General features: G+C 43.3%; 1 protein-coding gene across 2 annotated transcripts in view; it reads left to right on the plus strand.

Moving 5' to 3' along the window:
• LOC124718970 (organic solute transporter alpha-like protein) overlaps nt 1-27,010 on the plus strand; it is a 62,799-nt gene that overhangs the window by 21,448 nt on the left and 14,341 nt on the right. Inside the window, exons 2-4 of one of the 2 annotated variants that reach the window (XM_047244642.1) lie at nt 3,901-4,052; nt 9,119-9,357; nt 13,889-13,985. In XM_047244642.1, the coding sequence (XP_047100598.1) occupies nt 3,901-4,052; nt 9,119-9,357; nt 13,889-13,985 (488 nt within the window). The remainder of the gene's footprint in view (nt 1-3,900; nt 4,053-9,118; nt 9,358-13,888; nt 13,986-27,010) is intronic. The other variant, XM_047244643.1, reaches the window with a different exon arrangement.

Below are 27,010 nucleotides of genomic sequence, written 5' to 3' on the forward strand. Positions count from 1 at the left end.
ACGATAACTTTGTTACTATTTTTCTTGTAATCTTCGAGGAAGATCAGTGTTGCAGCCATTCTCATTTTTGTGATCTTCCGTTAGGATTTTGGGAACCCACCTAGCACAATTTTTTTGGTAATCAAGCTTGCCTGCCACAGTGAAATTTTGGAAGGATGTGAGTTCCGTAATCGTGAAATGACGATTCTCACGAATTTTATCGTTTATTTCTATCACCAGTCCGTCAAAGGCTAGGCATACCAATGCGGTCCTCACTGTGAACACTGCTACGGCCATTTTTAAAATCAATGCACCACTGCCTCTCTCGGCTTTAACTCATTATCCTTTTCCGTACACATCACGAAGGTAGCGTTAAATTTCAACCGGTTTACAGTTTTTTATCAACAAAAAACTAATCACAAAACGCATGTCAGAAGTGGTGGGATTTTCTGTAGCAGCACACATTTTAACATGTCACAAAAAGCAAAGTAGCGGAAATGCAGACCACACGCTACCACTGCTGGATGCGTACTGAATGTAGGACCGTTATAGCACCAAGATGGCCGCTATAGCACCGCTCACCGCTGCGATAGACCAAGATGTCTATTACTTTCTGGATGGCCCTCGTACTTTCCTTGTTGTGTCACGAGCCCGTAACGTCATCAAGCGGCGATCAGTATCGGGCTGGGTAGTGGTTCAAATGGCTCTGAGCACTATGGGACTTAACATCTGAGGTCATCAGTCCCCTAGAACTTAGAACTACTTAAACCTAACTAACCTAAGGACATCACACAACGCCCAGTCATCACGAGGCAGAGAAAATCCCTGACCCCGCCGGGAATCGAACCCGGGAAGCTGGGTAGTGGTCATAGCGTTTTGCCTCATCTATAGCTCTCCCACACCTTGTGGAAAGGGCTTATTGTGTACGGAGGAAGTTTCCTATTAGGTGCCTGAACAACCCGTTGCGGCCTTCCAGCCAACAATGCTATATGAGTTTCTCTTCAGCGTACACCTAATGATTCACCTGAATGCAATTCTCAGAATCAATAGATAGATTCATACAACATAAGTTAATAAGAGACGGGACTGATCCACCATGGTACAGAAAAGACGTCAGAACACTGTTGCAGAAGCAACGAAAAAAGCATGCCAAATTCAGAAGAACGCAAAATCCCCAAGACAGGATAAGTTTCACGGAAGCTCGAAATTTAGTGCGGACGGCAATGCGAGATGCTTTTAATCGTTTCTACAATGAAACATTGTCTTAAAATATGGTAGATAACCCAAAGAGATTATGGTCGTATGTGAAGTACACCAGTGGCAAAAAAAAAACAGTCAATACCGAAATTTCCTGGCAGATTAAAACTGTGTGCTGGACTGAGACTTGAACTCCCGAGTTCGAGTCTCAGTCCGGCACATAATTTTAATCTGTCAGGAAGTTTCATATCAACGCACACTCCGCTGCAGAGTGAAAAATCTCATTCTGGAAACAATCAATACTGTCACTGCGCGATAGCGATGGTAATATTACCGATGATGGTGCCACTAAAGCGGAGTTACTAAACACAGCTTTCCGTAATTCCTTCACGGAAGAAGATGAAGTAAATATTTCAGAATTCGAAACCAGAACAGCTGTTAGCATGAGTGACATAAAAGTAGATATCTTAGGTGCTGCGAAACAACTCAAATCACTTAAGAAAGGCAAGTCTTCCGGTCCAGATGGTATACCAATCAGGTTCCTTTCAGAGTATGCAGACACAGTAGCGCCTTCCTTAGCAATCATATACAACCGCTCACTTGACGAAAGGGCTGTTCCTAAAGACTGGAAAGTAGCACAGGTCACAACAATATTCAAGAAAGCAAATAGGAGTAACCCATTGAATTACAGACCCATATCGCTGACCTCAATTTGCCGTAGGATTTTGGAGCACATACTGTACTCGAACATTATGAATCACCTTGACGAAAATGACTTATTGATACATAAGCAATACGGATTCAGAAAATATCGTTCTTGTGCAACACAGCTAGCTCTTTATTCCCATTAAGTAATGAGTGCTGTCGGCAAGCGATCTCAGATAGATTCCATATTCCTAGATTTCCAGAAGGCTTTTGACCGTTCCTCACTAGCTAATATTAATCAAATTATGTGCATATGGAGTATCGTCTCAGTTGTGTGACTGGATTCGTGATTTCCTCGCAGAGAGGTCAAACGTAGTGATAGACGGTACATCATTGAGTAGAACAGAAGTGATATCTGGTGTTCCGCAAGGTAGTGTCATAGGCCCTCTGCTGTTACTGATTTACATAAATGATGTAGGTGATAATCTGAGCAGCCCCCTTAGACTGTTCGCAGATGACGCTGCAATTTACCGTCTGGTAAAATCATCAGACGATCAATTCCAATTACAAAATAATCTAGAGAGAATTTCTGTATGGTGCGAAAAAGTGGCAATTGGCACTAAACAAAGAAAAGTGCGAGGTCGCCCACATGGGTACTAAAAGAAATCCGATAAATTTTGGGTATATGATAAATCGCACAAGTCTAAGGAGTGTCAATTCGACTAAATACCTATGGATTACAATTGCGAGCAACTTAGACTGGAAAGATCACATAGATAATATTGTAGGGAAGGCGACTTTTTTGTCAAAACACTTAGAAGATGCGGCAAACCCGCTAAAGAGACAGCCTACATTACACTTGTCCGTCCTCTGCTGGAATATTGCTGTACGGTGTGAATTCCTTACCAGGTAGTTTTGACGGAGGACATCGAAAAAGTGCGAAGAAGGTGAGGTGTGCGTACTGTAAGACCTTTAGTACATACACCATCAGATTATTTGACTTGTCACTCTAACGAAGTAGGTGAATGTCAGCAATATGCCTCGTGGTCTTATTGTGGCGTGTTTATCTTTTAGAGTAGCAGATTGACGGTGACCAACTTTAAACAGAACTTGATTAATTTTCACACACATTTATTAAAATAATAACAAGCATAAAATTACTTAACTTGGTTCTGGATGCTATTTACAATTGAAAATCTGAAGTTCCTTTGGTATTGGTACGTTAATCTTATTCTCACATATATCTCTGATACTTGACAAAAGTGTCTATACATTTATCTTCATGGCTATGTACAGGAATATTGTAATCTTATTAGGCACAGACTGAAACTTGACTATAGACTGGTGCAGACAAATACAGACTGACCAATCGGAGGCCTGTACACTCTTTATAATGCCTCGCGCGTTCATGTATCACTGCGCGAGTGTGATCCATGAAGAGAAAAGGTTCTACGTTAGCAGCAATCTCATTACATATTAATACGCGGATCGGCGGAAGCAGAATTTGGTCCGTCTCTATGGCAGCGCCATCTCGTAGTGTGGAGACAGACGAGCGCTGCGCCTACACTGTTGTGCGTAGCGGGGTGCGCTCTAGTGGGAAAGTTGTCTACGCGCTGACTACGCGGAACTATGTATACAACAAAAGGGCAGCCCGTTTTGTGTTATCATGCAATAGGGATGAGACTTTCACTGATATGATACGTGAGTTGGGGTGGCAGTCACTGAAACAAAGGCGGTTTTCTTTGCGGCCAGATGTATTTACGAAATTTCGATCACCAACTTTCTCTTCTGAATGAGAAATTTTTTGTTGACACCCATCTACGTATTGAGATATGGTCATCATAATAAAATAAGAGAAATCAGAGCTCAGACGGAAAGATTCAGGTGTTCCTTTTTCCCACACGCCACTCGAGAGTGGAATGGTAGAGAAGTAGTATGAAAATGGTTCGGTGAACCCTCTGCCAGGCACTTAAGTGTGAATTGGAGAGTAACCATGTAGATGAAGGTATAGAAGCATGTCACTGTTGACAGACTACGGGTACTGGAGCACATCCTGTAAGTTCCCTTTCTGCTGTGCAGAGCTGAGTCCGGTGCTGGTGTGGGTCATCGCCGTCTCCACGGTGGCGGTCCTGTCCACGTGCGCCGTCTACGTCATGAGCCTGTGGCACGTGCTCACCAGGGCGGCACCCACACTCAAGTCGCCCACCAGCTACGTGCTCACCATACACCCAGTGAGTAGCTGCACGCTGTCTACACTCAATACCTTAATGTCGTCAACATTTTATGGACTAGGGGTCAACGTTGCTGCCTTTAGATTTTGGGATCCCGAATTCCTGATCGGGTAAGAATTTTTTTCTCTCAGGAACTGAGTGGTTGTGTTGTACGGGGTGTTCAAAAAGTCTCTCCGCAGTGCCGTACAATTGTTAGCCGCGAGGGCCGTATGATTGTTCGCCTGCCTGGGTTACTTCCATAGAGTAAAAATATCTCTGGAGTGAGCATTGCGTCTTGCGCATTTTGTCAACATTAAAGTGGAATTGTCACGTGATCTAGGGACGACGTCGATTGTTTAGCGCCAATTCACGTCCGCCATCAGGTAACGTCACGTCTCGTCACATAACACCAAAACATTCTACAATACCTTTCGAATGGAGGCATTCGCACAGGTCGTCAACGGAATGTCACGTCATTTCACGGTACGTCAAGGTTTCTCGGGAAGAAAATTTTAGCGGTACCAGTCTGTTAACATCTTAAGTTAACCTATTTTCACCGCCCTCATTTTCCTTATAATAATGGATTTTGTACTGTTGTATCTTCATAATCTTTATTTTATAATAGCACTTTGTTTTAGTGGCAAATTGGAGATGTTCCGTGATGACTGGGATATTTTTTCCACTTTCTTACACAACCGAGGTCGTATATCTGAAGGCGAAAAGTTATTTAGGTTTTACGATAACACAACGGCGCTGACCCCCACAATAGATATGTATAAGAACATAAGTAGACGAAGCAAATTCCACCGTATGACATTTGAAGCAAAAAAGTCAGCTTTAATGAAGGAGTAAAATACAGTTGTTTATGACGTTATTATTTACGTAAGAAAAAACATAATGGATAAGTTTAACAGACTTCATTAATTCGTTTGAAGCTTTCTTTGATGTATACGAATGTACATATATTACCTAGCAAATAATGTTTTGAAACGTTGTCTCACTTCTCAGTAATTTAACAAACATAATGGATCAAGAACATAGGTTATAAAGTTTGCTTCGGCCATTGACAAATTTTGTCGTTGTTAGCTCCTCACTTCTGATACTATAACATTTTATGCATATTAGGGATGGTGACTCAAAACCCCAATTTCGCCGTTCAGTACTGTGTTAAGCGACTTGACGAGATGTGGCATGAAAGACATTGTGAATACATGCTGACGTGAAGCTTCTGTGACGTCATGCTCGTTCATTTTGCTCTTCAAAGCTAAGAGCCCAATTTATTTCAAATATCAGACGTAAACTGCTATGGTGCCTGCAAACGTCTATACAAAATCCACAGCACTTACGAAGGGAATCTGTCTTTACTAGCGATACGACAACATTCAAAATTTATAGGACAAATGTCGGACAAATCTACGGCGTCCCGAGATCACGTGACCATTGTGGCAACGTATGTTGACAACACAAAATCTGTTCTGCGCATGTGAATGCTCACTCCAGAGATATTTCTACTCTATGGTTACTTCCCTTCAAGTGGACTCTCCCAACATTCCACTGTTTCGTTTATCTCAGCCAGCGTCAGTAGTATCGTTGGTGTGTGTCATTACGTGTTGACGTGACGTTTAAATTTAGTTCCTTTGTTTGTTTGTTTCGTTTTTGTCACTGTTCAAATGCTAACCATTGAAGAATATGTGTTTTTAGTCGAACAAGTGTCTAAAATACACAGTTTCAGTTCGTCAAACATTTAATTCAGTTTTCCCGAAGACAACACTCCCACATCGCGATACTATGCGAGATTTGACTAACAAACTTCGAAGTACGGGTTCAGTGACAGATGCACCGTCCTAGCGTTTTGTCTGAGGATAAACTGCTCGATATTTCCGATAAAATTTCCATGAGTCCGGACAAGTCAGTAAGAAAACTCGCCCAGGAAATCGATGTTAGTGTCGGAACGGCCCACACAGCTATAAGGAAGAAATTAGAACTTTTCCCATACAAAGTGACAGTCGTGTGAGAACTGAAAAATACTGATCATGGCAAGAGACTGCATTATTGTCAATGAATCAAAAATTTAGTTCAACAAAATGGAAGGGACATTCTTAATGAAACGGTTTTCAGTGATGAGGCGTGGTCTCATTTATCCGGGTACATGAACTCGCAAAATTCTCGTATGAGGAGTACTGCAAATCCCTTGTATTCATGAGGAATCACTTACTTCTGTAAAAATTGCAGTTTGGATTGCAATTTCTGGACATCGGATTGTGGGTCCCATATTTTTCAACGAAACAATAAACGCACATCGATGCTGCAGTGATATTCTGTAACCATTCATAGGAGAACTTGTGTTAAGTGAAATACTGAAAGGTTATTTTCAGCAAGATGGTACAACCGAGCATACAGCCCGCGTTTCGATGTCACTGCTTGCTGATGTTTTTGGTGATCGTATGATTTCACAGGGAGTTTGGCCTCCACGATCGCCTGACCTAACACTACCTGACTTTTTCTTCTGGGGTGCAGCGAAAGCAACTGTCTATAAAAACCGTCGAAAATCCATCGATGAATTTGAAAACTGCAACATCCAATTTCACTGCTTCTGTTGCAGAAGAAATGTTGCAGCTTCCGTTTGGGAACATGGTTAGACGAATTGAATTGTGTATTCAAAAACATAGGGGATACTTTCAACATTTAATGTGAAAATTTGTAAGTAATAATGAATATTTAATAAATTAATAACTTGTATTTCACTGAGTTTCATTTCGGTATATTCACTGCAGCATACGGAACGCGCGGCTAACAATCATACGGCACTGCGGAGAGACCTTTTGAACACCCCGTATTAGTCATTTCATTATACATGCGATGTCCGTTCTTTTGGATACGTCCAGAAGAACAGCCACATTTTTGATCCTGCAGCCACTATGAATCAAGACTCAAAGGAATCAAAGATGTTAGCTGCCAATGAGCACTGGTTTATATGAATGGGGCAAGTTGAAACCTTGTACCATACATAGTGGATGTAGGATCACAATGATGTCTGTACTTTCAGACATGTCTGAAAGAATAGACACCACATGTATAATTAATTAAGGCCGTGACACTCAGTCATCCCTTCAGTGTAGACGCACACCAAGCTCGGACTCTTACAGGAATTGCCCAGAAGCTGCAAGTTATGAGGGTAATACTATACTGGTAGTGTGTGGTATATGTTGAGAATTTGGATCTGACAGAAGGCGTGCTAGGGTAGTACATGCAGTTTGTAACTGCTCTTTAGAGAGTGGGTATTCAGAAACGAATATTAGATTAAATTCTGTAATACAAAATGATCCAAGAGCCAAAAAATGGTCGTATTCTTTCGAAGAAACAGTTAGTTAAAATTTTACAAAGAGTCGATATTCGAAATAGAATAACGCAAAGTAGTACAAAGGGAATTCAAGGAAGACATAACTGAGCTGCGTTTTGTTTTGAACATAATATATAAACCAATGTGCAGCATTGATATCTAAAATGGCTCTGAGCGCTATGGGACTCAACTGCTGAGGTCATTAGTCCTCTAGAACTTAGAACTAGTTAAACCTAACTAACCTAAGGACATCACAAACATTCATGCCCGAGGCAGGTTTCGAACCTGCGACCGTAGCGGTCTTGCGGTTACAGACTGCAGCGCCTTTAACCGCACGGCCACTTCGGCCGGCAGCATTGTTATCTCTCTTGAGTCTTTGTTTCCAATGGTGCATGTTCGCGGTATTCCGTGATAGTCCAAAGCTAGGGATTATAAGCATAATTAAATATCATTCTCATAACTGAGTTAGACATTGGAGTGGTGAATAATAGATTATTTTGAGGTATTGGGACGGAAAATGGTTGGATATTGTCATACTAATATCTTTGCCGACCGTTGTCAAGGCGATTCTGCTAATAAACGAGACGAGAGATATAGTGCCCGTGAAAAGGCTAAATTTGTGCTGAACAGACACTGAAAGAACTCGAACTTATAATCAATATCGTGTCGGCAGAATTAAGAAGCTTAGACATTCTAAAGCCGGAGACATATTTTTGATTTATCAGATATTAGTAGTAAAAGACAGTTTCATGGAAATCGTATCTTTGGTGATAGGAATGCGAAGGAATGTGGTAAAGACTGTTATTATACCGAAACGATACACACTAGGATCAACTTCTTCTTCATTGATTCCCCAGTGCCATCTCTCATTAATTTAAGAAGCGAATTGTCTCAATAAAACAGAATATACACGAGACTTTCTCTGTGTTTTCTAAATCCCAAAAATCAGGTAGTACATAGACAATTTTATCTGTGAATATTCAAGGGTTACTGAGAAAAGCTGATCAACCTGTTACCAACAGATAATAGGATTTATCGTAGGCATATTGACTACGAAGGTAACTGAATCGCCAACCGTTGTGGCCGAGCGGTTCTAGGCGCTTCAGTCCGGAACTGCGCTGCTGCTACGGCCGCAGCTTCGAATCCTGCCTCGGGCATGGATGTGTGTGATGTCCTTAGTTAATTAGGTTTAAGTAGTTCTAAGTCGAGGGGACTGATGACCTCAAATGTTAAGTCCCATATTGCTTAGAGCCATTTGAACCATTTGGCAACTAAATCAAATTATTAGGGGAACAAAAATTTAAAAAAATAGATTGGCACCCGACTGCTGTGTAATAAATAAAATCACTTTCTTTGGATCCGTCGTAGTTGAAAGTATACGAAGTATCCCTGGAAATAAAAAACGAGATCAATTTTCAAGTGCTAGTTTACACAATTAGATTCACAACGTGATTCAAAGATGTTTTATGCCCAACCCACACGGCAGGGAATGGCTCTCAACTAGCCGGTACAATATATATACACACTTGTGAGATCAGCTCCGCTGCCGAAGGAGGAAACGTCGAAGCGATATCATTGCAGTTGCGACGACGGTGGGTGAGCGGGCATAAGTTGTGGTGACCACTGTGTCTGGATAGTGTAGTGGGCACTTGACAATGGCTAAAGTGCTCGGCCGAAAGCTCACGTAATTTATGCAGTGTTACTGCCGCGAGACTCTGCATTCTTTCATTTCGCCTCGTGTCGACAGGTGGCGGCTGTGGCGTCGTACATCTCGGTGATGATCCCGCGCACGTACTTCCTGATGGAGGCGCTGGTGCAGGACCTGTTCACCATCTGCGTGTACCAGATGTTCTGCCTGCTGGCCGCCTACTACGAGCAGGAGGGCGTCTCGCGCAAGCTGCGGGGCGCCTGCATCCGGCTGAGCACGGGGCCCTGCTGCTGCCTGCCATGCTGCCGACGCCTCTGCACGCCCGTGCCGCTCACCAGGTGCGTACTAGAGATGGGTGGTTCGCGAACGAACGGGTGCAAAGGAACGGTTCATCAAGATGAAGGACCGAGGAACGAATTCCAAGGGACGATCGGTTCATAGTTCACTTCGGTCGCGGCGGTGTATTTATAGCTCCCGGGAACGAAGAACGATCGGTTCATAGTTCACTAGTTCACTTCGGTCATGGCGGTCACTTCGGCAGTTCTTCTTTCAGCCTCGGTCGCGTGCTCGTCTCACAAGGGGAAGCCGCCAATTGTGAAATTCAGATTCGATTCATACTGCGCATAATAAAAGCTCATGGCCAGAGGTGTAATGTGGCAAAGCACCAAGATGCACTTCTCAGCCGTTGTCGAGAAAATCGACAGTTAAAATAAACCGTTGCTGTGAAATAGTCTCTACGATTAATGATTTTCTACAGCGCCGTGGCGCAACGGTATGCGCTCGGGTTCGTAATCCGAAGGTCACCGGATCGAATCTCCCGCCATGCAACCTCTTTTCTTTTTTTTTTTTTTTTTTTTTTGTAATTCAAATGTGTGTATACACACACACACACACACATACACATGTATATATATATATATATATATATATATATATATATATATGTGGTGTCACCGCCAGACACCACACTTGCTAGGTGGTAGCCTTTAAATCGGCCGCGATCTGTTAGTATACGTCGGACCCGCGTGTCGCCACTATCAGTGATTGCAGACCGAGCGCCGCCACACGGCAGGTCTAGTCTAGAGACTCCCTAGCACTCGCCCCAGTTGTACAGCCGACTTTGCTAGCGATGGTTCACTGACAAAATACGCTCTCATTTGCCGAGACGATAGTTAGCATAGCCTTCAGCTACGTCATTTGCTACGACCTAGCAAGGCGCCGTTATCAGTTGCTATTGATATTGCAAATAATGTACAGACAAGAGCTACGTTCAACATTAATGGATTAAAGTTAAGTATTACACCATCTGCGTCCGTTTTTCTAAGTTCTAGTTTCCTTGTCCGTTTCCAGACCTCACGCCAGCCTGCGTGAGCTAAAACGCGTGCCTTTCGGCTTCCTCTCAATTTAGTGGGTTGGTCTCCTGCCAATCCACAACAATATATATGTATATAATTCCCGGCAATCAGTTGCAACAATTATGCATATACTAAGTTGTTGAAAGTCGTTTGTCGTGGAAAAACTGGCGTCATCGAACATCATTATGTTTTCCGCAAACAAAGTTGTATTTCACAAATGTTATTAATTGTCTTCATAATGTTAACCACGTATAGTTAACGGAAGACGTAGAAACGATATTCCGAAACGAATACGTATAGCGTAAGTCAAACGTTCGAATTAGAATAGAAAACCCCACGAACACAAATTTGCTGTGGCAGGTATGAAATATAAACTCCGTTACTCGCTCGTTACACTTGAAGGACAGATCTTGAATGGGCCGAAACGATCCGCCGCATAACAGCGTAGTTGCCTGCTAACTTCGAAAGAAGGTAGATGCGGTCCCTACCGCAAGTTATAAAACATCGTCGAAAATCAGTGCGGACGTGAGAACTTTGGTACACCCTGTCAAAAAAACGGAAAAATGGAGGCGGTACAATTGGAGAGCGATCCGCCTTCACCAACATGCATAAGCAATTCATTAATAGTTTAAATACAAAAAACTAATAATAAAAATAATGTACCATGGCGCGAGATTCGATCCGGCGACCTTCGGATTACGAACCCGAGCGCTTACCGCTGCGCCACGACGCTGTAGAAAATCGTCAATCGTAGAGAGTATTTCACCACAACGGTTTATTTTAACTGTCGATTTTCTCGACAACGGCTGTGAAACGCATCTTGGTGCTTTGCCACATTACACCTCTGGCCATGAGCGTTTATTATGCGCAGTATGAATCGAATCTGAATTTCACAATTGGCGGCGTCCCCTTGTCAGTCTCGGTCTCCCTCGGCCGCACTCGTCGTTCTTCGCATGACCACCTGTCTCAGTTCCACTGCCGACTGCTCCTAGTTAGTTCAGTATCCAGTTGTTCGTTTCGTTCACTGCGCTCGTCCATTTTACCCGTGTTTCAAACTGTTCTTGCACTTGGTTCTGGCTATTCAGCGTCCACGACCGGTAATCAAGAAGTATTTTATAGAGTGAGAAGTTTGGAAGGTAGGAGACGAGGTACTGGCAGAAGTAAAGCTGTGAGTACCGGGCCTGAGTCGTGCTTCGGTAGCTCAGATGGATTGCCGGCACGGTAGCTCAGCGTGTTCGGTCAGAGGGTTAGCTGGCCTCTGTAATAAAAAAACTGAGTTAATCGATCTACAACGAACTTGAACGGATGTCTTACGACGTCCGCCACGAGCAGATGCAACGAACAAAATCGAACAAAATGAGTAAAAAAAAAAAAAAAAAAAAAGATGGTAGAGCACTTGCCCGCGAAAGCGAAAGGTCCCGAGTTCGAGTCTCGGTCGGGCACACAGTTTTAATCTGCCAGGAAGTTTCAAGTATTTTATAGTTACGTAAGTTACACAAAAATTACGTTGTATTTAATAGGTACGTCTTTTCAAGTAACAAAAGAGCATATCAGCTCATTTCATTATATCGATGAACAGCAGAAGACATACTTATAACAAGGCAAGTTTTTTTTTTGTTATTCATATATTTTTTGGTTTCATCGACTCCATTTGAAAAGACATAGATTGCCATAAAATCGTATTTACTTATTATCTCAGAAACATTTGTTCAGAAGGAGCTTTCAAACCAAAAACTTTACTACCGCGAACTTTATTATTATTATTATCATCGCTGAATTACCTTTAATAATGCAACAGAAAAACCTAATTTTTACTAAGCGTGTGACGCAAGTATGATGAGAAAACACATTTTATTTTATGCTTCCATAAAGTTTCTACTTCGCCTACGAACTCAGAGACAACGTGAAGTATATATAGGATGTAAACGATTATTGTTTACAACGTAGCATAGCTATGTAGTGGAAGTAGAAACGAAGAATTTTATACAAGAGACTTGTGAATGAGATTTTCACTCTGTAGCGGAGTGTGCGCTGATATGAAACTTCCTGGCAGATTAAAACTGTGTGCCCGACCGAGATTCGAACTCGGGACCTTTGCCTTTCGCGGGCAAGTGCTCTACCATCTGAGCTACCGAAGCACGACTCACGCCCGGTACTCACAGCTGTACTTCTGCCAGTATCTCGTCTCCTACCTTCCAAACTTTACAGAAACTCTCCTGTGAACCTTGCAGAACTATCACTCCTGAAAGAAAGGATATAGCGGAGACTTGGCTTAGCCACAGCCTGGGGGATGTTTCCAGAATGAGATTTTCACTCTGCAGCGGAGTGTGTGCTGATATGAAACTTCCTGGCAGATTAAAACTGTGTGCCTGGTGCTTCGGTAGCTCAGATGGTAGAGCACTTGCCCGCGAAAGGCAAAGGTCCCGAGTTCGAGTCTCAGTCGGGCACACAGTTTTAATCTGCCAGGAAGTTTCATATCAGCGCACACTCCGCTGCCGAGTGAAAATCTCATTCTGGAAACATCCCCCAGGCTGTGGCTTAGCCATGTCTCCGCTATATCCTTTCTTTCAGGAGTGCAAGTTCTGCAAGGTTCGCAGGAGAGCTTCTGTAAAGTTTGGAAGGTAGGAGACGAGATACTGGCAGAAGTAAAGCTGTGAGTACCGGGCGTGAGTCGTGCTTCGGTAGCTCAGATGGTAGAGCACTTGCCCGCGAAAGGCTAAGATCCCGAGTTCGAGTCTCGGTCGGGCACACAGTTTTAATCTGCCAGGAAGTTTCATAAGAGACTTGTGGTCTACTAAGTTGGGAAACAGCCACCAACAGGTTTACAAGACAACATGAGCTATAGCTCATGCGCGTCGCGTGAGATTTTCATGTTCTCTTCTCCAGCTCCCTACACATCGTCATCGATTGTTTCGCAATTGTTGCTTGCATTAGCTTGTTATTTCTTCACTGCCTAATTATTACGTGTTTGTCTGATTGTTGTGTCTGCTCGTAACGGGCAACACATTGTCCGTAATTGGCGAGCAGTCTGTACTCAGAGCCGGTTTTCCGTGCGCCACCCTATATTATTCCCCTGCGATCAGCCACACAACGTTACAGTTGGCTAAACGAGAGGTTCTGCAGAATCACATAAATTACTTCTAAAAGTGTGTAAGAAATCTGTAATGAATAAAAACTCTATACACCAGGAGGGAGGCAAGTGCCCCCTGTTGGCGCCTTCCATCCTTCAGTCACCTACACTACTAGTTTTCAGTTTTTCGTAAGAACCATATACCAAGCACAAATGAATGGTGAACGGTGAACGAGTAAAAATGAACGGTTCCCAAAAAAGAACGATCAACAGTGAACTAGTTCCCAAGGATGAACGAGTTTGCCCACCTCTTCCCAGTCTTCAGGAAGAAAGAAAAGCGTACGAAGTTAGAAATCGCACCGAGCAGGCTGACCCATAGGTTTCCGGCACTTGCTGACCCCGGTACACTCGTGTGGAACTCACAGCTGTGGGCCGTTGTTTCAGGAGTGCGATGATGAAGCTGCGCATCCTGGTGCTGCAGCTGCCGGTCGTCCTGTGGGTGCTGTACGGCGTGTGCTACGTGTTGTGGGCGGAGGACGAGGTGAGTAGACAGCTGCACGCTGTGTGCCTGTGTGTGTGTGTGTGTGTGTGTGTGTGTGTGTGTGTGTGTGTGTGTGTAATGGGGACCTATACTGACAGCGTTTTATAGGTTGTTCAGGGATAGCTACTCTGTGGTTTGGTACAAGGAACTCTTGCTCTTAAAATACACTACTGGCCATAAAAACTGCACCACCATGAAAGACTGCGAAAAACGAAATTTTATGTACTGTGTGAGTACACTGAATCAGGAAGAATGTTTGATGAAATTTACAGATGACTGGCTGTACCCAGACACACTTTGCTGTGACTCAGTCTGAGTAAACGGAAAAACAGAACAGAAAAAGCACACGTTTCAAATATGCTTATGAATTGGATGTAATTCCTAATCTCCTTCTCTCCCTCTCTTTCTCCATCTCCTCCGCCTTCAACCTCTTTCACCCATCCTCTCCCTCTCTCTCTGTCCATCTTCTCCTCCCCCTCCCTTTCTCTGTCTCCTTCCGTCCCCCCTCTCCCTCTCCATCATCTCTTCCCCCTCTCTTTCTATCTCCTCTTTCCCCCTCTCTCTGTCCATCTTCTCCTCCCCCTCCCTCTCTCCGTCTCTTCCTGTCCCCCTTTCTCCCCTTCGCAATCAGTCATCATCTATCTTCTCCTCCCCTCTCTCTCTTCTCTCTGTCCATTTCCTCCTTGCCATTTCATATAGCCATTTCCTCCCACCTTCTGTCCATCTCCTCTTCACCCCCACACACTCTCTGACCTTGAGCCTAGTTTATTATTATTACAAAGCCAGATTCTTAGTGGTATTCTAATCATAAACCACTATGCCACAAATACAACTTCCCTGTTCACTAACAAAGTTTCACTGATATATATATATATATATATATATATATATATATATATATATATATATATATATATATATATATATATATATATACAGGGTGTTTCAAAAATGACCGGTATATTTGAAACGGCAATAAAAACTAAACGAGCAGCGATAGAAATACGCCGTTTGTTGCAATATGCTTGGGACAACAGTACATTTTCAGGCGGACAAACTTTCGAAATTACAGTAGTTACAATTTTCAACAACAGATGGCGTTGCAAGTGATGTGAAAGATATAGAAGACAACGCAGTCTGTGGGTGCGCCATTCTGTACGTCGTCTTTCTGCTGTAAGCGTGTGCTGTTCACAACGTGCAAGTGTGCTGTAGACAACATGGTTTATTCCTTAGAACAGAGGATTTTTCTGGTGTTGGAATTCCACCGCCTAGAACACAGTGTTGTTGCAACAAGACGAAGTTTTCAACGGGGGTTTAATGTAACCAAAGGACCGAAAAGCGATACAATAAAGGATCTGTTTGAAAAATTTCAACGGACTGGGAACGTGACGGATGAACGTGCTGGAAAGGTAGGGCGACCGCATACGCCAACCACAGAGGGCAACGCGCAGCTAGTGCAGCAGGCTATCCGACAGCGGCCTCGGGTTTCCGTTCGCCGTGTTGCAGCTGCGGTCCAAATGACGCCAACGTCCACATATCGTCTCATGCGCCAGAGTTTACACCTCTATCCATACAAAATTCAAACGCGGCAACCCCTCAGCGCCGCTACCATTGCTGCACGAGAGACATTCGCTGACGATATAGTGCACAGGATTGATGACGGCGATATGCATGTGGGCAGCATTTGGTTTACTGACGAAGCTTATTTTTACCTGGACGGCTTCGTCAATAAACAGAACTGGCGCATATGGGGAACCGAAAAGCCCCATGTTGCAGTCCCATCGTCCCTGCATCCTCAAAAAGTACTGGTCTGGGCCGCCATTTCTTCCAAAGGAATCATTGGCCCATTTTTCAGGTCCGAAACGATTACTGCATCACGCTATCTGGACATTCTTCGTGAATTTGTGGCGGTACAAACTGCCTTAGACGACACTGCGAACACCTCGTGGTTTATGCAAGATGGTGCCCGGCCACATCGCACGGCCGACGTCTTTAATTTCCTGAATGAATATTTCGTTGATCGTGTGATTGCTTTGGGCTATCCGAAACATACAGGAGGCGGCGTGGATTGGCCTCCTTATTCGCCAGACATGAACCCCTGTGACTTCTTTCTGTGGGGACACTTGAAAGACCAGGTGTACTGCCAGAATCCAGAAACAATTGAACAGCTGAAGCAGTACATCTCATCTGCATGTGAAGCCATTCCGCCAGACACGTTGTCAAAGGTTTCGGGTAATTTCATTCAGAGACTACGCCATATTATTGCTACGCATGGTGGATATGTGGAAAATATCGTACTATAGAGTTTCCCAGACCGCAGCGCCATCTGTTGTTGAAATTTGTAACTACTGTAATTTCGAAAGTTTGTCTGCCTGAAAATGTACTGTTGTCCCAAGCATATTGCAACAAACAGTGTATTTCTATCGCTGCTTGTTTAGTTTTTATTGCCGTTTCAAATATACCGGTCATTTTTGAAACACCCTGTATATATATATATATATATAAAGAATATGGTCCGTATGTTTCTAGACCTTTATTACAGTAACGTGTAAAAATTTGAAGTAATTCAAAAGGGTATGTTTTCAGATTTTTGGTAATAATGTTTTCTCTTTACACATTACATACATATATTTATATATTACAAAAAATGTTCAAATGTGTGTGAAATCTTATGGGACTTAACTGCTAAGGTCATCAGTCCCTAAGCTTACACACTACGTAACCTAAATTATCCTAAGGACAAACACACACACCCATGCCCGAGGGAGGACTCGAACCTCCGCCTGGACCAGCCAGTATATATTACATGTATTAAAAATATACATACATGACAGAATTATGTACCTACAAACACGTCCATATTCGAATTCAACGTTTTGCCAAAATTTCAAAGCAGTCGGTCAAGAACTTTTCGAGAGGAAAGACTTTGAACAAACCAACGTTTACATGTTTTAACGTTTCCCATTTTATTACATATGTATTATATATCTACCAGATGACGTTATAGTAGGTACACAAAAACACGTGAGTATTCAAATGCGATATTGCCTCAATATATCAAAGCAATATTTCGCGGTATCGACGCAATTCTGGGTGTTTCACGCGTGAAAACAGGGGGACTTTGGTTTATCCGAAATTTCCCCTGTACCGATCATTTCGGATAAACGGGAGTTTACCCAACTGAGCATTAGTTTGGTTTATTGCAAGTTTAAGGAACGTAAAAATTGAAAAGAAAGTAGTGTTTCTGCATAGAGGCCCAACTCCAGACACTCAGACTACCAGTCTGTACTTTTTCTGCTGCGCCAATCGCTGGGTGGATATCTTCTGTATCTATTCTACGAGTATATCAATATTCAATCTGTAAGATTTTCATGTCTGTTTCTCTGTTCGAATACTTTTCTCCAAAACTAATAGACGAATTTTCACGGAGTTTTCACAGAAAAATTGAGGACAACTTGGGGCACCGATCACGGAGAAAGAAGACATAGTGATTTAAAGTTTTATCTAAAACCGGCCTGTGTCAGTTTGTCTGTTTCAACATGCTACTCTCTTTCATGAGATTTTCACAGCTAACTTGAGCATAGCTTCGGGAACATTGTAGGCTTTACTTGATCACAACTGGATCACGGCAAAAAAATTATTTATCCATACTAATATTATAAATGCGAAAGTAATACCGTCTGTTAAATCTTCACGACCAACCGTCTGTATCGACTTTTTAATGGAGATAGCTTGAACCGTGGGGAGGAACATAGCATGCTTCATAAACTGTGCTTCATAACTGTGCGTAGGCAGTTAAAATGAGTGGGTTTCAGTGATTGAACAGTTCCCCCTAAGCTACATATTTCTGCATCCAGTTGTGGGGTCTTACCCTCTTGTCTCTTATAGGGTACCTAAAGGATGCTGCTTTCTCGGATAGCTATATAACAATTCAAGCAAATCACATTAAATGTTTAATATAATAAAGAAGATTGACAATACTTAACTACGGATTTACAACGTGTTGTCAGAAGCAATGGACGACATGCAGAAAGTCAGTATCGTTCACCAATTACTATGTCTATGTAAGCATTCACACTCGGTCATAAGTCACTGCTATCGTTAATATCGGCAATGGCCTTGTCGCAGTGGATACACCGGTTCCCGTGAAATCACCGAAGTTAGGCGCTGTCGGGCGTGGTCGGCACTTGGATGGGTGACCATCCAGGCTGCCATGCGCTGCTGCCATTCTTCGGGGTGCACTCAGCCTCGTGATGCCAATTGAGGAGCTACTCGACCGAATAGTAGCAGCTTCCGTCGAGAATACCATCTTACGACCGGGAAAGCGGTGTGCTGCCCCCACACTACTATCCGCATCCTCCACCGAGGATGACACGGCGGTCGGATGGTCCCGGTAGGCCACTCGCGGCCTGAGGACGGAGTGCCTTTTTTTAATCGTTAACATCACCGCTCATCTAGGCCTCTCTGCTGGTGTCCGTCTTCTACTGTCCCTGAGGCTGGCAGGAGCGGCGCTTGTATTCTCTTCGTATAGAGGCCACTCCTGTCGTGGTGCGGTCCTAGTCAGCGGGAAATTGGCTGGCGTCATCTCACAGCCTTCGCTGCTCTTGTGTTCAGCTTCGTGCCATCGCTTGTCGATATGCCATAACATTTCTCTCCCCCAAAGTAATGGACTGTCATCGTGTAGGGATTGTGACCACGGCGGGGGAGGCAGGAGTGTGGGCGCATCGTGGGACCGGAGGCTGTGGCTGCAGGGGACGTCAAGCTTCTGGTCGTACCCCGCCATCCGGCCTATGCTGCCGCGGAAACGTCCCCTGGAAAACGACCAGAAGGGTACGCGTCCACCTCCTGATGCCACGAATCAGATGAAGAAGGCGGTGACTGCTGCTGTGTGGTGTAGCAGCCCCTTTTCTGTTTTCGATTTTTCGTCTAATAGGTGATAGTTTGATTTTATTTTTTACACATTGACTGTCATTGAAGGGTTTTACTTTTATTTAATATTGTCCCAGATAAGTATCAATTTGATTATTTTTAAACCCCAATGTTAAACGTGGGTCACTACACCTATAGCCTTCCCAACTCTGAGAGAAAAATATCTTTAGTAGCTTTACTACCAATGTTTACAGACGACGATACTTTAACCTTTCCTTCAATTGTTTTAGTTACGAATCGCTAGTTTGTTCTTGGCATAGATCACGTAACCTTAACGTTTATTAATCTAAGTTAAATTAATGTTCAAGACTTGTATTATGTTTCAAATTAACAACGTCAGTTTATTGACAAGAACTATTAATAAATAGGTTCACTCATACGATCTCATTCAAAGCAGTTCTTTAATTAGATGTCTAAGTAGGATTCCCGCTAGCATCAGAGATGTTAGATAATATCCTGTAACTTTCGGTAAATAAGTTATTTGTATTTAATATCAGCAAACCGTCAATAACTATGATCACTAGTCACGTGAAGTTAAAGTTTCCCACTATCACAATTCAAAGTCCGAATCCGGTTAAAATTCTCAATTCAGTAAAGCGTTTAAATATTCACACAAATTGACATAAAAGCCAAAGAGATTACTATTCACCTTCCCGTTTATCTAATCTGATAAATGTCCAAATTAAAGTCTTGAATTGAAAATCCTCAAAAACAATCTCGTCACGGTCTATTCTTGATCCCCGTTTAATAAAGTCCCAATTGTTGTTCTCTAAATCTGTACGTCCTAAATAACTTCAGAACTAGAACTGACTAGAGACTGCAGTATCGTAATTACAACAAATGGCTATTTATACTTTAATAAACACTATCTTTGGTGTCCCAGACCTACGTTCTATGACTATAATGTTGATTTTCTTACGTATTGGAATAACTAATATTTTAATATTTTCTACTTCTTCTTCTTCTTCCGTGTCCGGATGCACCAATTATATCTTCCCTTCCCAGTAATTAGCAACGTAGATTGCAATATTTTCTACAGTTTTCCCCCCTTCCCATGTTTCTAAAATTTATAATAAAATTTTCCTTTTGTTTTCTTTTGCTTTCTATACTAGATATTTCCATCTATTTGTTTTTTACTTATTTTTCGTAATTGCTGCTTGTGGAGCGACTTGGGTCATTTTGTGAATTGATATTTTTAGGACATGGGAGTTAATTTGGGAGCTATTTTTGTTTTTTCAACACCGCGAGGCGCTGTAGGTGTTACAGTGCGCAGGTAAAAAAAAAAAAAAAAAAAAAAAGGTTCAAATGGCTCTGAGTACTATGGGACTTAGAACTACTTAAACCTAACTAACCTAAGGACATCACACACATCCATGCCCAAGGCAGGATTCGAACCTGCGATCGTAGCGGTCGCGCGGTTCCGGACTGTAGCGTCTAGAACCGCTCGGTCACAGGGTCCGGCTGGGCAGGTCCAGTTCCATCGATAGGACGAGAGGAAGCGAAGGCTCCGTCTTCATGGGGTCGTCCCATGGTGTCATGATGACACCCTCGGGCAACTGCTGTGACTGTGCTGTCCTCTGGTTCAAATGGCTCTGAGCACTATGGGACTTAACATCTGACGTCATCAGTCCCCTAGACTTAAACCTAACTAACCTAAGGACATCACACACATCCATGCCCGAGGCAGGATTCGAACCTGCGACCGTAGCAGCAGCGCGGTTCCGGACTGAAGCGCCTAGAACCGCTCGGCCACAGCAGCCGGCTGCTGTCCTCTGGATCCGGGAATCTGGGGCAAGAGACATCGTGCACATGAAAGAGGTGGAGCTGATTTTGATGGCGGTGCTGCAAGCCATCTGGACCTGAAATAAAATACATGCAAGCGCCAAGTCGACGGACGATCTCGCCTCGCACCCATCATCTACTGCCGCTAAAAACCCTCCGTGGCGCGAAGCGATACTTGCGGCCTTGCTTCGGCGCAGGATGTTGAGGAGGGTGGAGCGGTTGGAGCAATGTCCGATGTCGGCGGCCGTGAAGCAGTTCCACCGGCGATGGTCCATCTCGTGGGTGCGAATGATGGAAGGCGAGAAACAGTTGCAATGCTTGATCCCAGGTGTGTGCGGATCGAAGTTTGGCCATCTGGTGCTTGAAGGCTCTGACAAAACGACCCAGAGTCCCAGATCCAGAAGACAGCACGGCCACAGAAGCCGTCATCACGACACCGCGGGACGACCCCATGGAGACGAAGACTTCGCCTCCTCAGCCTCCTCTCGTCCTACCGATAGAGCTGGACCCGCCTGCACGGCAGAAGTCGCCGCCTTCTTCATCTTCATGCTGTCGCTTGTCGATTCGCTGCAACACCAGTGAGATACTTGAGATGCTCTAAAGACCAACACCACTGGACAGTGGATGACTGGAGAAGAGTGATTTGGAGCAGTGAGTACCGCTGTAACCTGTGGAAGCCTGATGAAAAGGTGTGGATCTTAAATTAAATTTTCCCTGTGACATTTAAGTCTCTAATTTATCTATGATAACGTTGGAAGCTGAAGAACTGAAGTAAAATTTATGCTGAGGCCGGGACTCGAACCTGGGTCTTCTTGCTTACTAGGAAGATATAAGGGGAGATGTGGAGTTTGTGTTGGGGAGGGCAGTTGACTTGGGTAGTTCGTGCAGCTATGTTGACCATGTTGCTGTGGTGGTGTAATGGTCAGCATATCTGCCTGGTAATTGATATATACTTTGTTCATTCTATTCTCATTACAAATTGGAGCAAATGTTCATTTTCCCTTCCCTATAAAAAATAAAATAAAAAAATGAAATAAAAAAACAAAACTAAATTTGGCGCAGAGGAAAAAAAGGCAACGTTCTTGCCTGTCAGGTGCACGCCTCCGTTGTTCGCCTCTCAAAAAAAAAAAAAAAAAAAAAAAGAAAAAAACGAAATCTAAGTGAGAAGTAGAATGAGATTTTCACTCTGCAGCGGAGTGTGCGCTGATATGAAACTTCCTGGCAGATTAAAACTGTGTGCCGGACCGAGACTCGAACTCGGGACGTTTACCTTTCGCGTGCAAGTGCTCTACCAACTTCTTTTTTTTTTTTTTTTTAAATCTCATTTTGTTCGCTTTCGTTCGTTGCATCTGCTCAGGGCGGACGTCTTAAGACACCCGTTTCAGTTCGTTGTTGATCGATTAACTCAGTTTTTTTTTTATTACAGAGGGCAGCTAACCCTCTGACCGAACACGCTGAGCTACCGTGCTGGCAACCAACTGAGCTACCCAAGCACGACTCACGTCCCTTCCTCACAGCTTTGGAAGGTAGGAGGCGAGGTACTGGCAGAAGTAAAGCTGTGAGGACGGGGCGTGAGTCGTGCTTGGGTAGCTAAGTGAGAAGTATTTTATTGAAACAGAGTTTCGTCGTAAGGTTATCGTGGGTAGTTTTACTTCATTTCTTATAATACAGTGCACAATTTTCCTAATGTTTCTTTTAGTTTTGTTAAAACAATAGTAAACATGAGAGAGAAATTAATCATCAACGATATATGCGAATTCTCTGATGTTATTAAAAAAAAAAAAAAAGTAAGCAAGAAGAGGCGGGTTCAAGACTTGGCTGCAGCACAAATTTTAATTCACTTCTTCAGCTTCCAGCGTTATCGTAGATAAGTTAGAGACTTAAATGTCTTAGGGAAAAATTAATTTAAGATCTATACCATCACATGTAGTACAGCACTTCCCCATTACGTCCAATGCTGGGGTGCTATTCCAATGTTGGAGAGCCCTGGTAATAGTGACAACATAAGGGGAGATGTGAATTAGAGTTTGTGTTGGGGAGGGTATTTGATTGAGTAGTTCGTGCAGCTATGTTGACCATAATGCTGTGGTGTTGTAATGGTCAGCATATCTGCCTAGTAGGCAAGAAGACCCAGTTTGAGCCCTGGCCAGGGCACAAATTTCAATTCACTTCTTCACCTTCCAACGTTATCGTAGAAAAGGTCTGGGTTTGGCGAATGCCTGGAGAGCAAAGCCTGCCACTGTGTGTCGAGCCAACAGTGAAGTACATATGGAGAAGGTGGTGTTATGGTATGGGGATGCTTTTCGTGGTTAGGATATGGTAAACTTATTGCGTTTAAGATAGCGCTAAATGCAGAAGAAAGTGGAGACATTTTACCGAGTTGTGTGTTGCATACAATAAAGGAACAGTTTGGAAATTTGGAAATTTGTGGTAAGTTACTATGGGACCTAACTGCTGAGGTCATCGGTCCCTAGGCTTACACACTACTTAATCTAATTTAAAGTAACCTAACGCTAAGGACAACAGACACATTCTTGCCCAAAGGAGGACTAGAACCTCTGACGGGAGCAGCTGCTCGAACCGTGCCTAAGACTGCACGGCTACCCCGCGCGGTGCACAGTTTGGAGAATATGATTGATTATCGGCATGAGATTGCAAGCTGTATAAAGCAGCACCTGTGAGACGATAGTTTATGGATGGTAAAGTTCCTTGAAAGAACTGTCTCATCAGAGTTCAAGCAGTCATAAAGGCGAATGCAGGACACACTGCGTATTAATGTCCACTAATAGGTAATTGTCCGAATATTACTGACCAGCTACTGTACATCCAGTTGTGTTACGGATTGAGAAACAAACTGCACAGTGTTCGTTTGTATACAGAATTTACGTCTACATCTACACTCATGCTCATAAATTTAGGATAATGCTGATACATGGTGAAACAACGCACTAGTGGGCGGTTTGAGGGTTTAAATCAACTTGGGGTACGACCATGCGGTGCATTTGACCTGCGGTCGTCGCACGGTGGCGCTGGCAGCAGTCCACATACGCGGAGGTGTGTTGGTGCATGTCAGAGTACGGTGCTGCGACTAAGTGTGCAGACGTTTTCAGATGTGCTAACGGTGACTGTGTGTTGAAAATGGCTCAAAGAACACATATTGATGACGTTGTGAGAGGTAGAATACTAGGGTGACTGGAGGCTAGTCAAACACAGCAGGTCGTAGCATGGGCCCTCCGTGTGTCACAAAGTGTGATCTCAAGATTATGGCAACGATTCCAGCAGACAGGAAAAGTGTCCAGGCGCTACAGTACGGGACGTCTACAGTGTACAACACCACAAGAAGACCGATATCTCACCATCAGTGTCCGCAGACTGTCACAGAGTACTGCAGGTAGCCTTACTTTGGACCTTACCACAGCCACTGCAACAGTTGTCTCCAGACACACAGTCTACAGACGACTGAACAAACATGGTTTATTCGCTCAGAAACCTGGAAGGTGCATTCTACTGACCCCTGGTCACAGGAGAGCCCGTAGAGCTTGGTGTCGAGAACACAGTACATGCTCACTGGAACAGTGGTCCCAAGTTATGTTCACGGACGAGTCCAGGTATAATCTGAACAGTGATTCTCGCCGGGTTTTCATCTGGCGTGAACCAGGAACCAGATACCAATCCCTTTATGTCCTTGAAAGAGACCTGTATGGACGTCGTGGTTTGATGGTGTGGGTTGGGATTTTAATTGGTGCATGTGCACCCCTGCATCTCTTTGACAGAGGAACTGTAACACGTCTGGCGCACCAGTATTTCCGCCTTTTCAAGGGGTTCAGTGGGTCCCACCTTCCTCCTCACGGAGGATGACTCACGGCCCCACTGAGCTGCCATCTTGGAGGAGTACCTTGAAACAGAAGATATCAGGCGAATGGAGTGGCCTGCCTGTTCTGCAAACCTAAATACCATCGAGCACGTCTGGGATGCTCTCGGTCGACGGATCACTGCACACTTCAGGAGCTCCGACAGGCCCTGGTGCAAGAATGGGAGGCTGTACCCCAGCAGCTGCTCGACCACCTGATCTAGAATATGACAACCCGTTGTGCGGCCTGTGTACGTGTGCATGGTGATCATATCCCATATTGATGTCGGCGTAAATGCGCAGGAAACATTGGTGTTTTGTAGCACATGTGTTTCGGGCCAATTTTCTCAACTTTTCACCAATACTGTGGACTTACAGATCTGTGTCATGTGTGTTCCGTATGTGTCTATGCTATTAGCACCAGTTTTGTGTAGTGCCTCGTTGTGTGGCACCACATTCTGCAATTACCCTTAATTTATGAGCATGAGTGTACTTTTATACGCCACAAGCCGCCTTGCGGTGCGTGGCGGAGGGTACTTTGTGTACCTCTGTCACTTCCCCCTTTCCTGTTCCAGCCGTGTACAGTTCGCGGGGAGAACGATTGCTGCTACGACTCCGTGTGGGCTCGCAGCTCTCTAATTTTACTTTCATGGTCTTTTTGTGAGATATACGTACGCGGAAGCAATATACTGGTTTACTCTTCTAAGGAACGCACGCTCTCGGAACTGGAACATTGGCCATAACATGATGCAGAATACCTCGTCTGCCACAACAGTTATCTCAGCATCTCCATGACGTTTCCGCGCTTACTGAATGAATCTTTCGATCTTCTCTATTTCCTCTGTGAGTCCTATGTGGCACGGATCCCACACTGACGAGCAATATTCTAGCATTGGTGGAACGAGAGTTTTGTAATCTACATTCTTTGTGGGTGGACTAAATTTCCTGAGGATTCTTCCAATGAATCTGAGTGGCATTTGCCTTACTCGTGATTAATTTCATAAGGGCGTTACATTTCAAATCGCTCATATGAATACCCCTGTTTATTTTATGGAAGTAACTGCTTCCAGTGAGTGTTCTGCAATCGTGTAATCATACAATAAAGAGTCTTTCTGCGTACGTATTTGCAATACATTACTTTTGCTCATGTTGAGTGTCAGTTGCATTTCCCTGCAATAAGTATCGATGCTCTATAGGTTTCTACCATTTCGACTTTTCTGTATACAACAGCATCATCCGCGAAAAGCCTCATAGAAGTTTACGCGTTATCGTGTTGATCATTTATATATACCGCAAAAAGTAATGCTCCTATAACACTGGCTTGGGGCACGCGCACACTGGAATTTACTTTCACTCCATTCATAATGACACACTGTGTTCTGCTAGCCAGAAACTCTTCAGTCCAGTCACACAGTTGATCTGGTAGTCGTATTTTATTCATTGGTGGTTGTACAGAACTGTATCAAATGGCTTCCAGAAGTCAAGGAGTATGGCATCTACCTGGGCGCCTGTATCTTCTGCTTTCTGGGTCTCGTGAACGAACAGATTGAACTGGACTTAACATGATCGTTGTTTTCAGAACCCGTCTTAGTTCCTACAGAGCAGGACTAAAAGGTATTACTACTACTTACTTTTAGTGTTTGAATAAAATACTAACAATCTGCATGTCTGTGCATTTGCACTGAGGTGATAAGTGATGGGATAGCAATATGCACATATACATCCCATATCCTGTATCTCTCGCATAAGTTAAGCTCTGCTTGCTTTGCTTTACGTGTTATTAGCTTTGTATGTAGTAGGGAATGTAGCAGAGCTGTTTACTTTGCTTATATACATTCTGCTATTACCTATGGCCTCACCTTCTGGGGTCATAGTAAGAAAAATCTCAAAACCATCTTCACTCTACAAAAACGAGCTGTTAGAATAATTACCAGCAGTTCCAGGCTAACTCCTTAAAAGCAATTATTTAAACAGCTGAATATTCTACCCCTACCGTGCCTCTATATACAGAAAAGCGTAATTAATGTAAAAAGAAATATTAACAATTTCCAATTCAACTTGGATCTACATACTTACAACACAATAAAGTGCAATGACATTCATATAAAAAGAGTTAACAAGGCTTTGGCGCAGAAACAAACAAACATACAAGGAAGCAGATTGTATAACAAACTACCGGTAAAGACAAAAGAAATAAAAAAAAAGTCTTCATTTAAAGAAGCAGTATTCAAATTTTTAATGACCAACTGCTATTATAGTGTAAAAGAATACCTGGAATAGCTTCTTACTAAACAATTATATTTATGTACTCTGTGCCAATAGTAATTTTTATCTGACTGTTGCTATGATCTAAATAAATAATATGTACAAAAGTGCTAGAATTGTATGTGTTATATCTAAATATCAACTGTGTATTCCATGTAAAAAGTCTCTCTCATACATCAATATAAATAATCAAAGTTGT

The sequence above is a fragment of the Schistocerca piceifrons genome, chromosome 10 (assembly GCF_021461385.2).
Source record: "Schistocerca piceifrons isolate TAMUIC-IGC-003096 chromosome 10, iqSchPice1.1, whole genome shotgun sequence".
NCBI lineage: Eukaryota > Metazoa > Arthropoda > Insecta > Orthoptera > Acrididae > Schistocerca > Schistocerca piceifrons.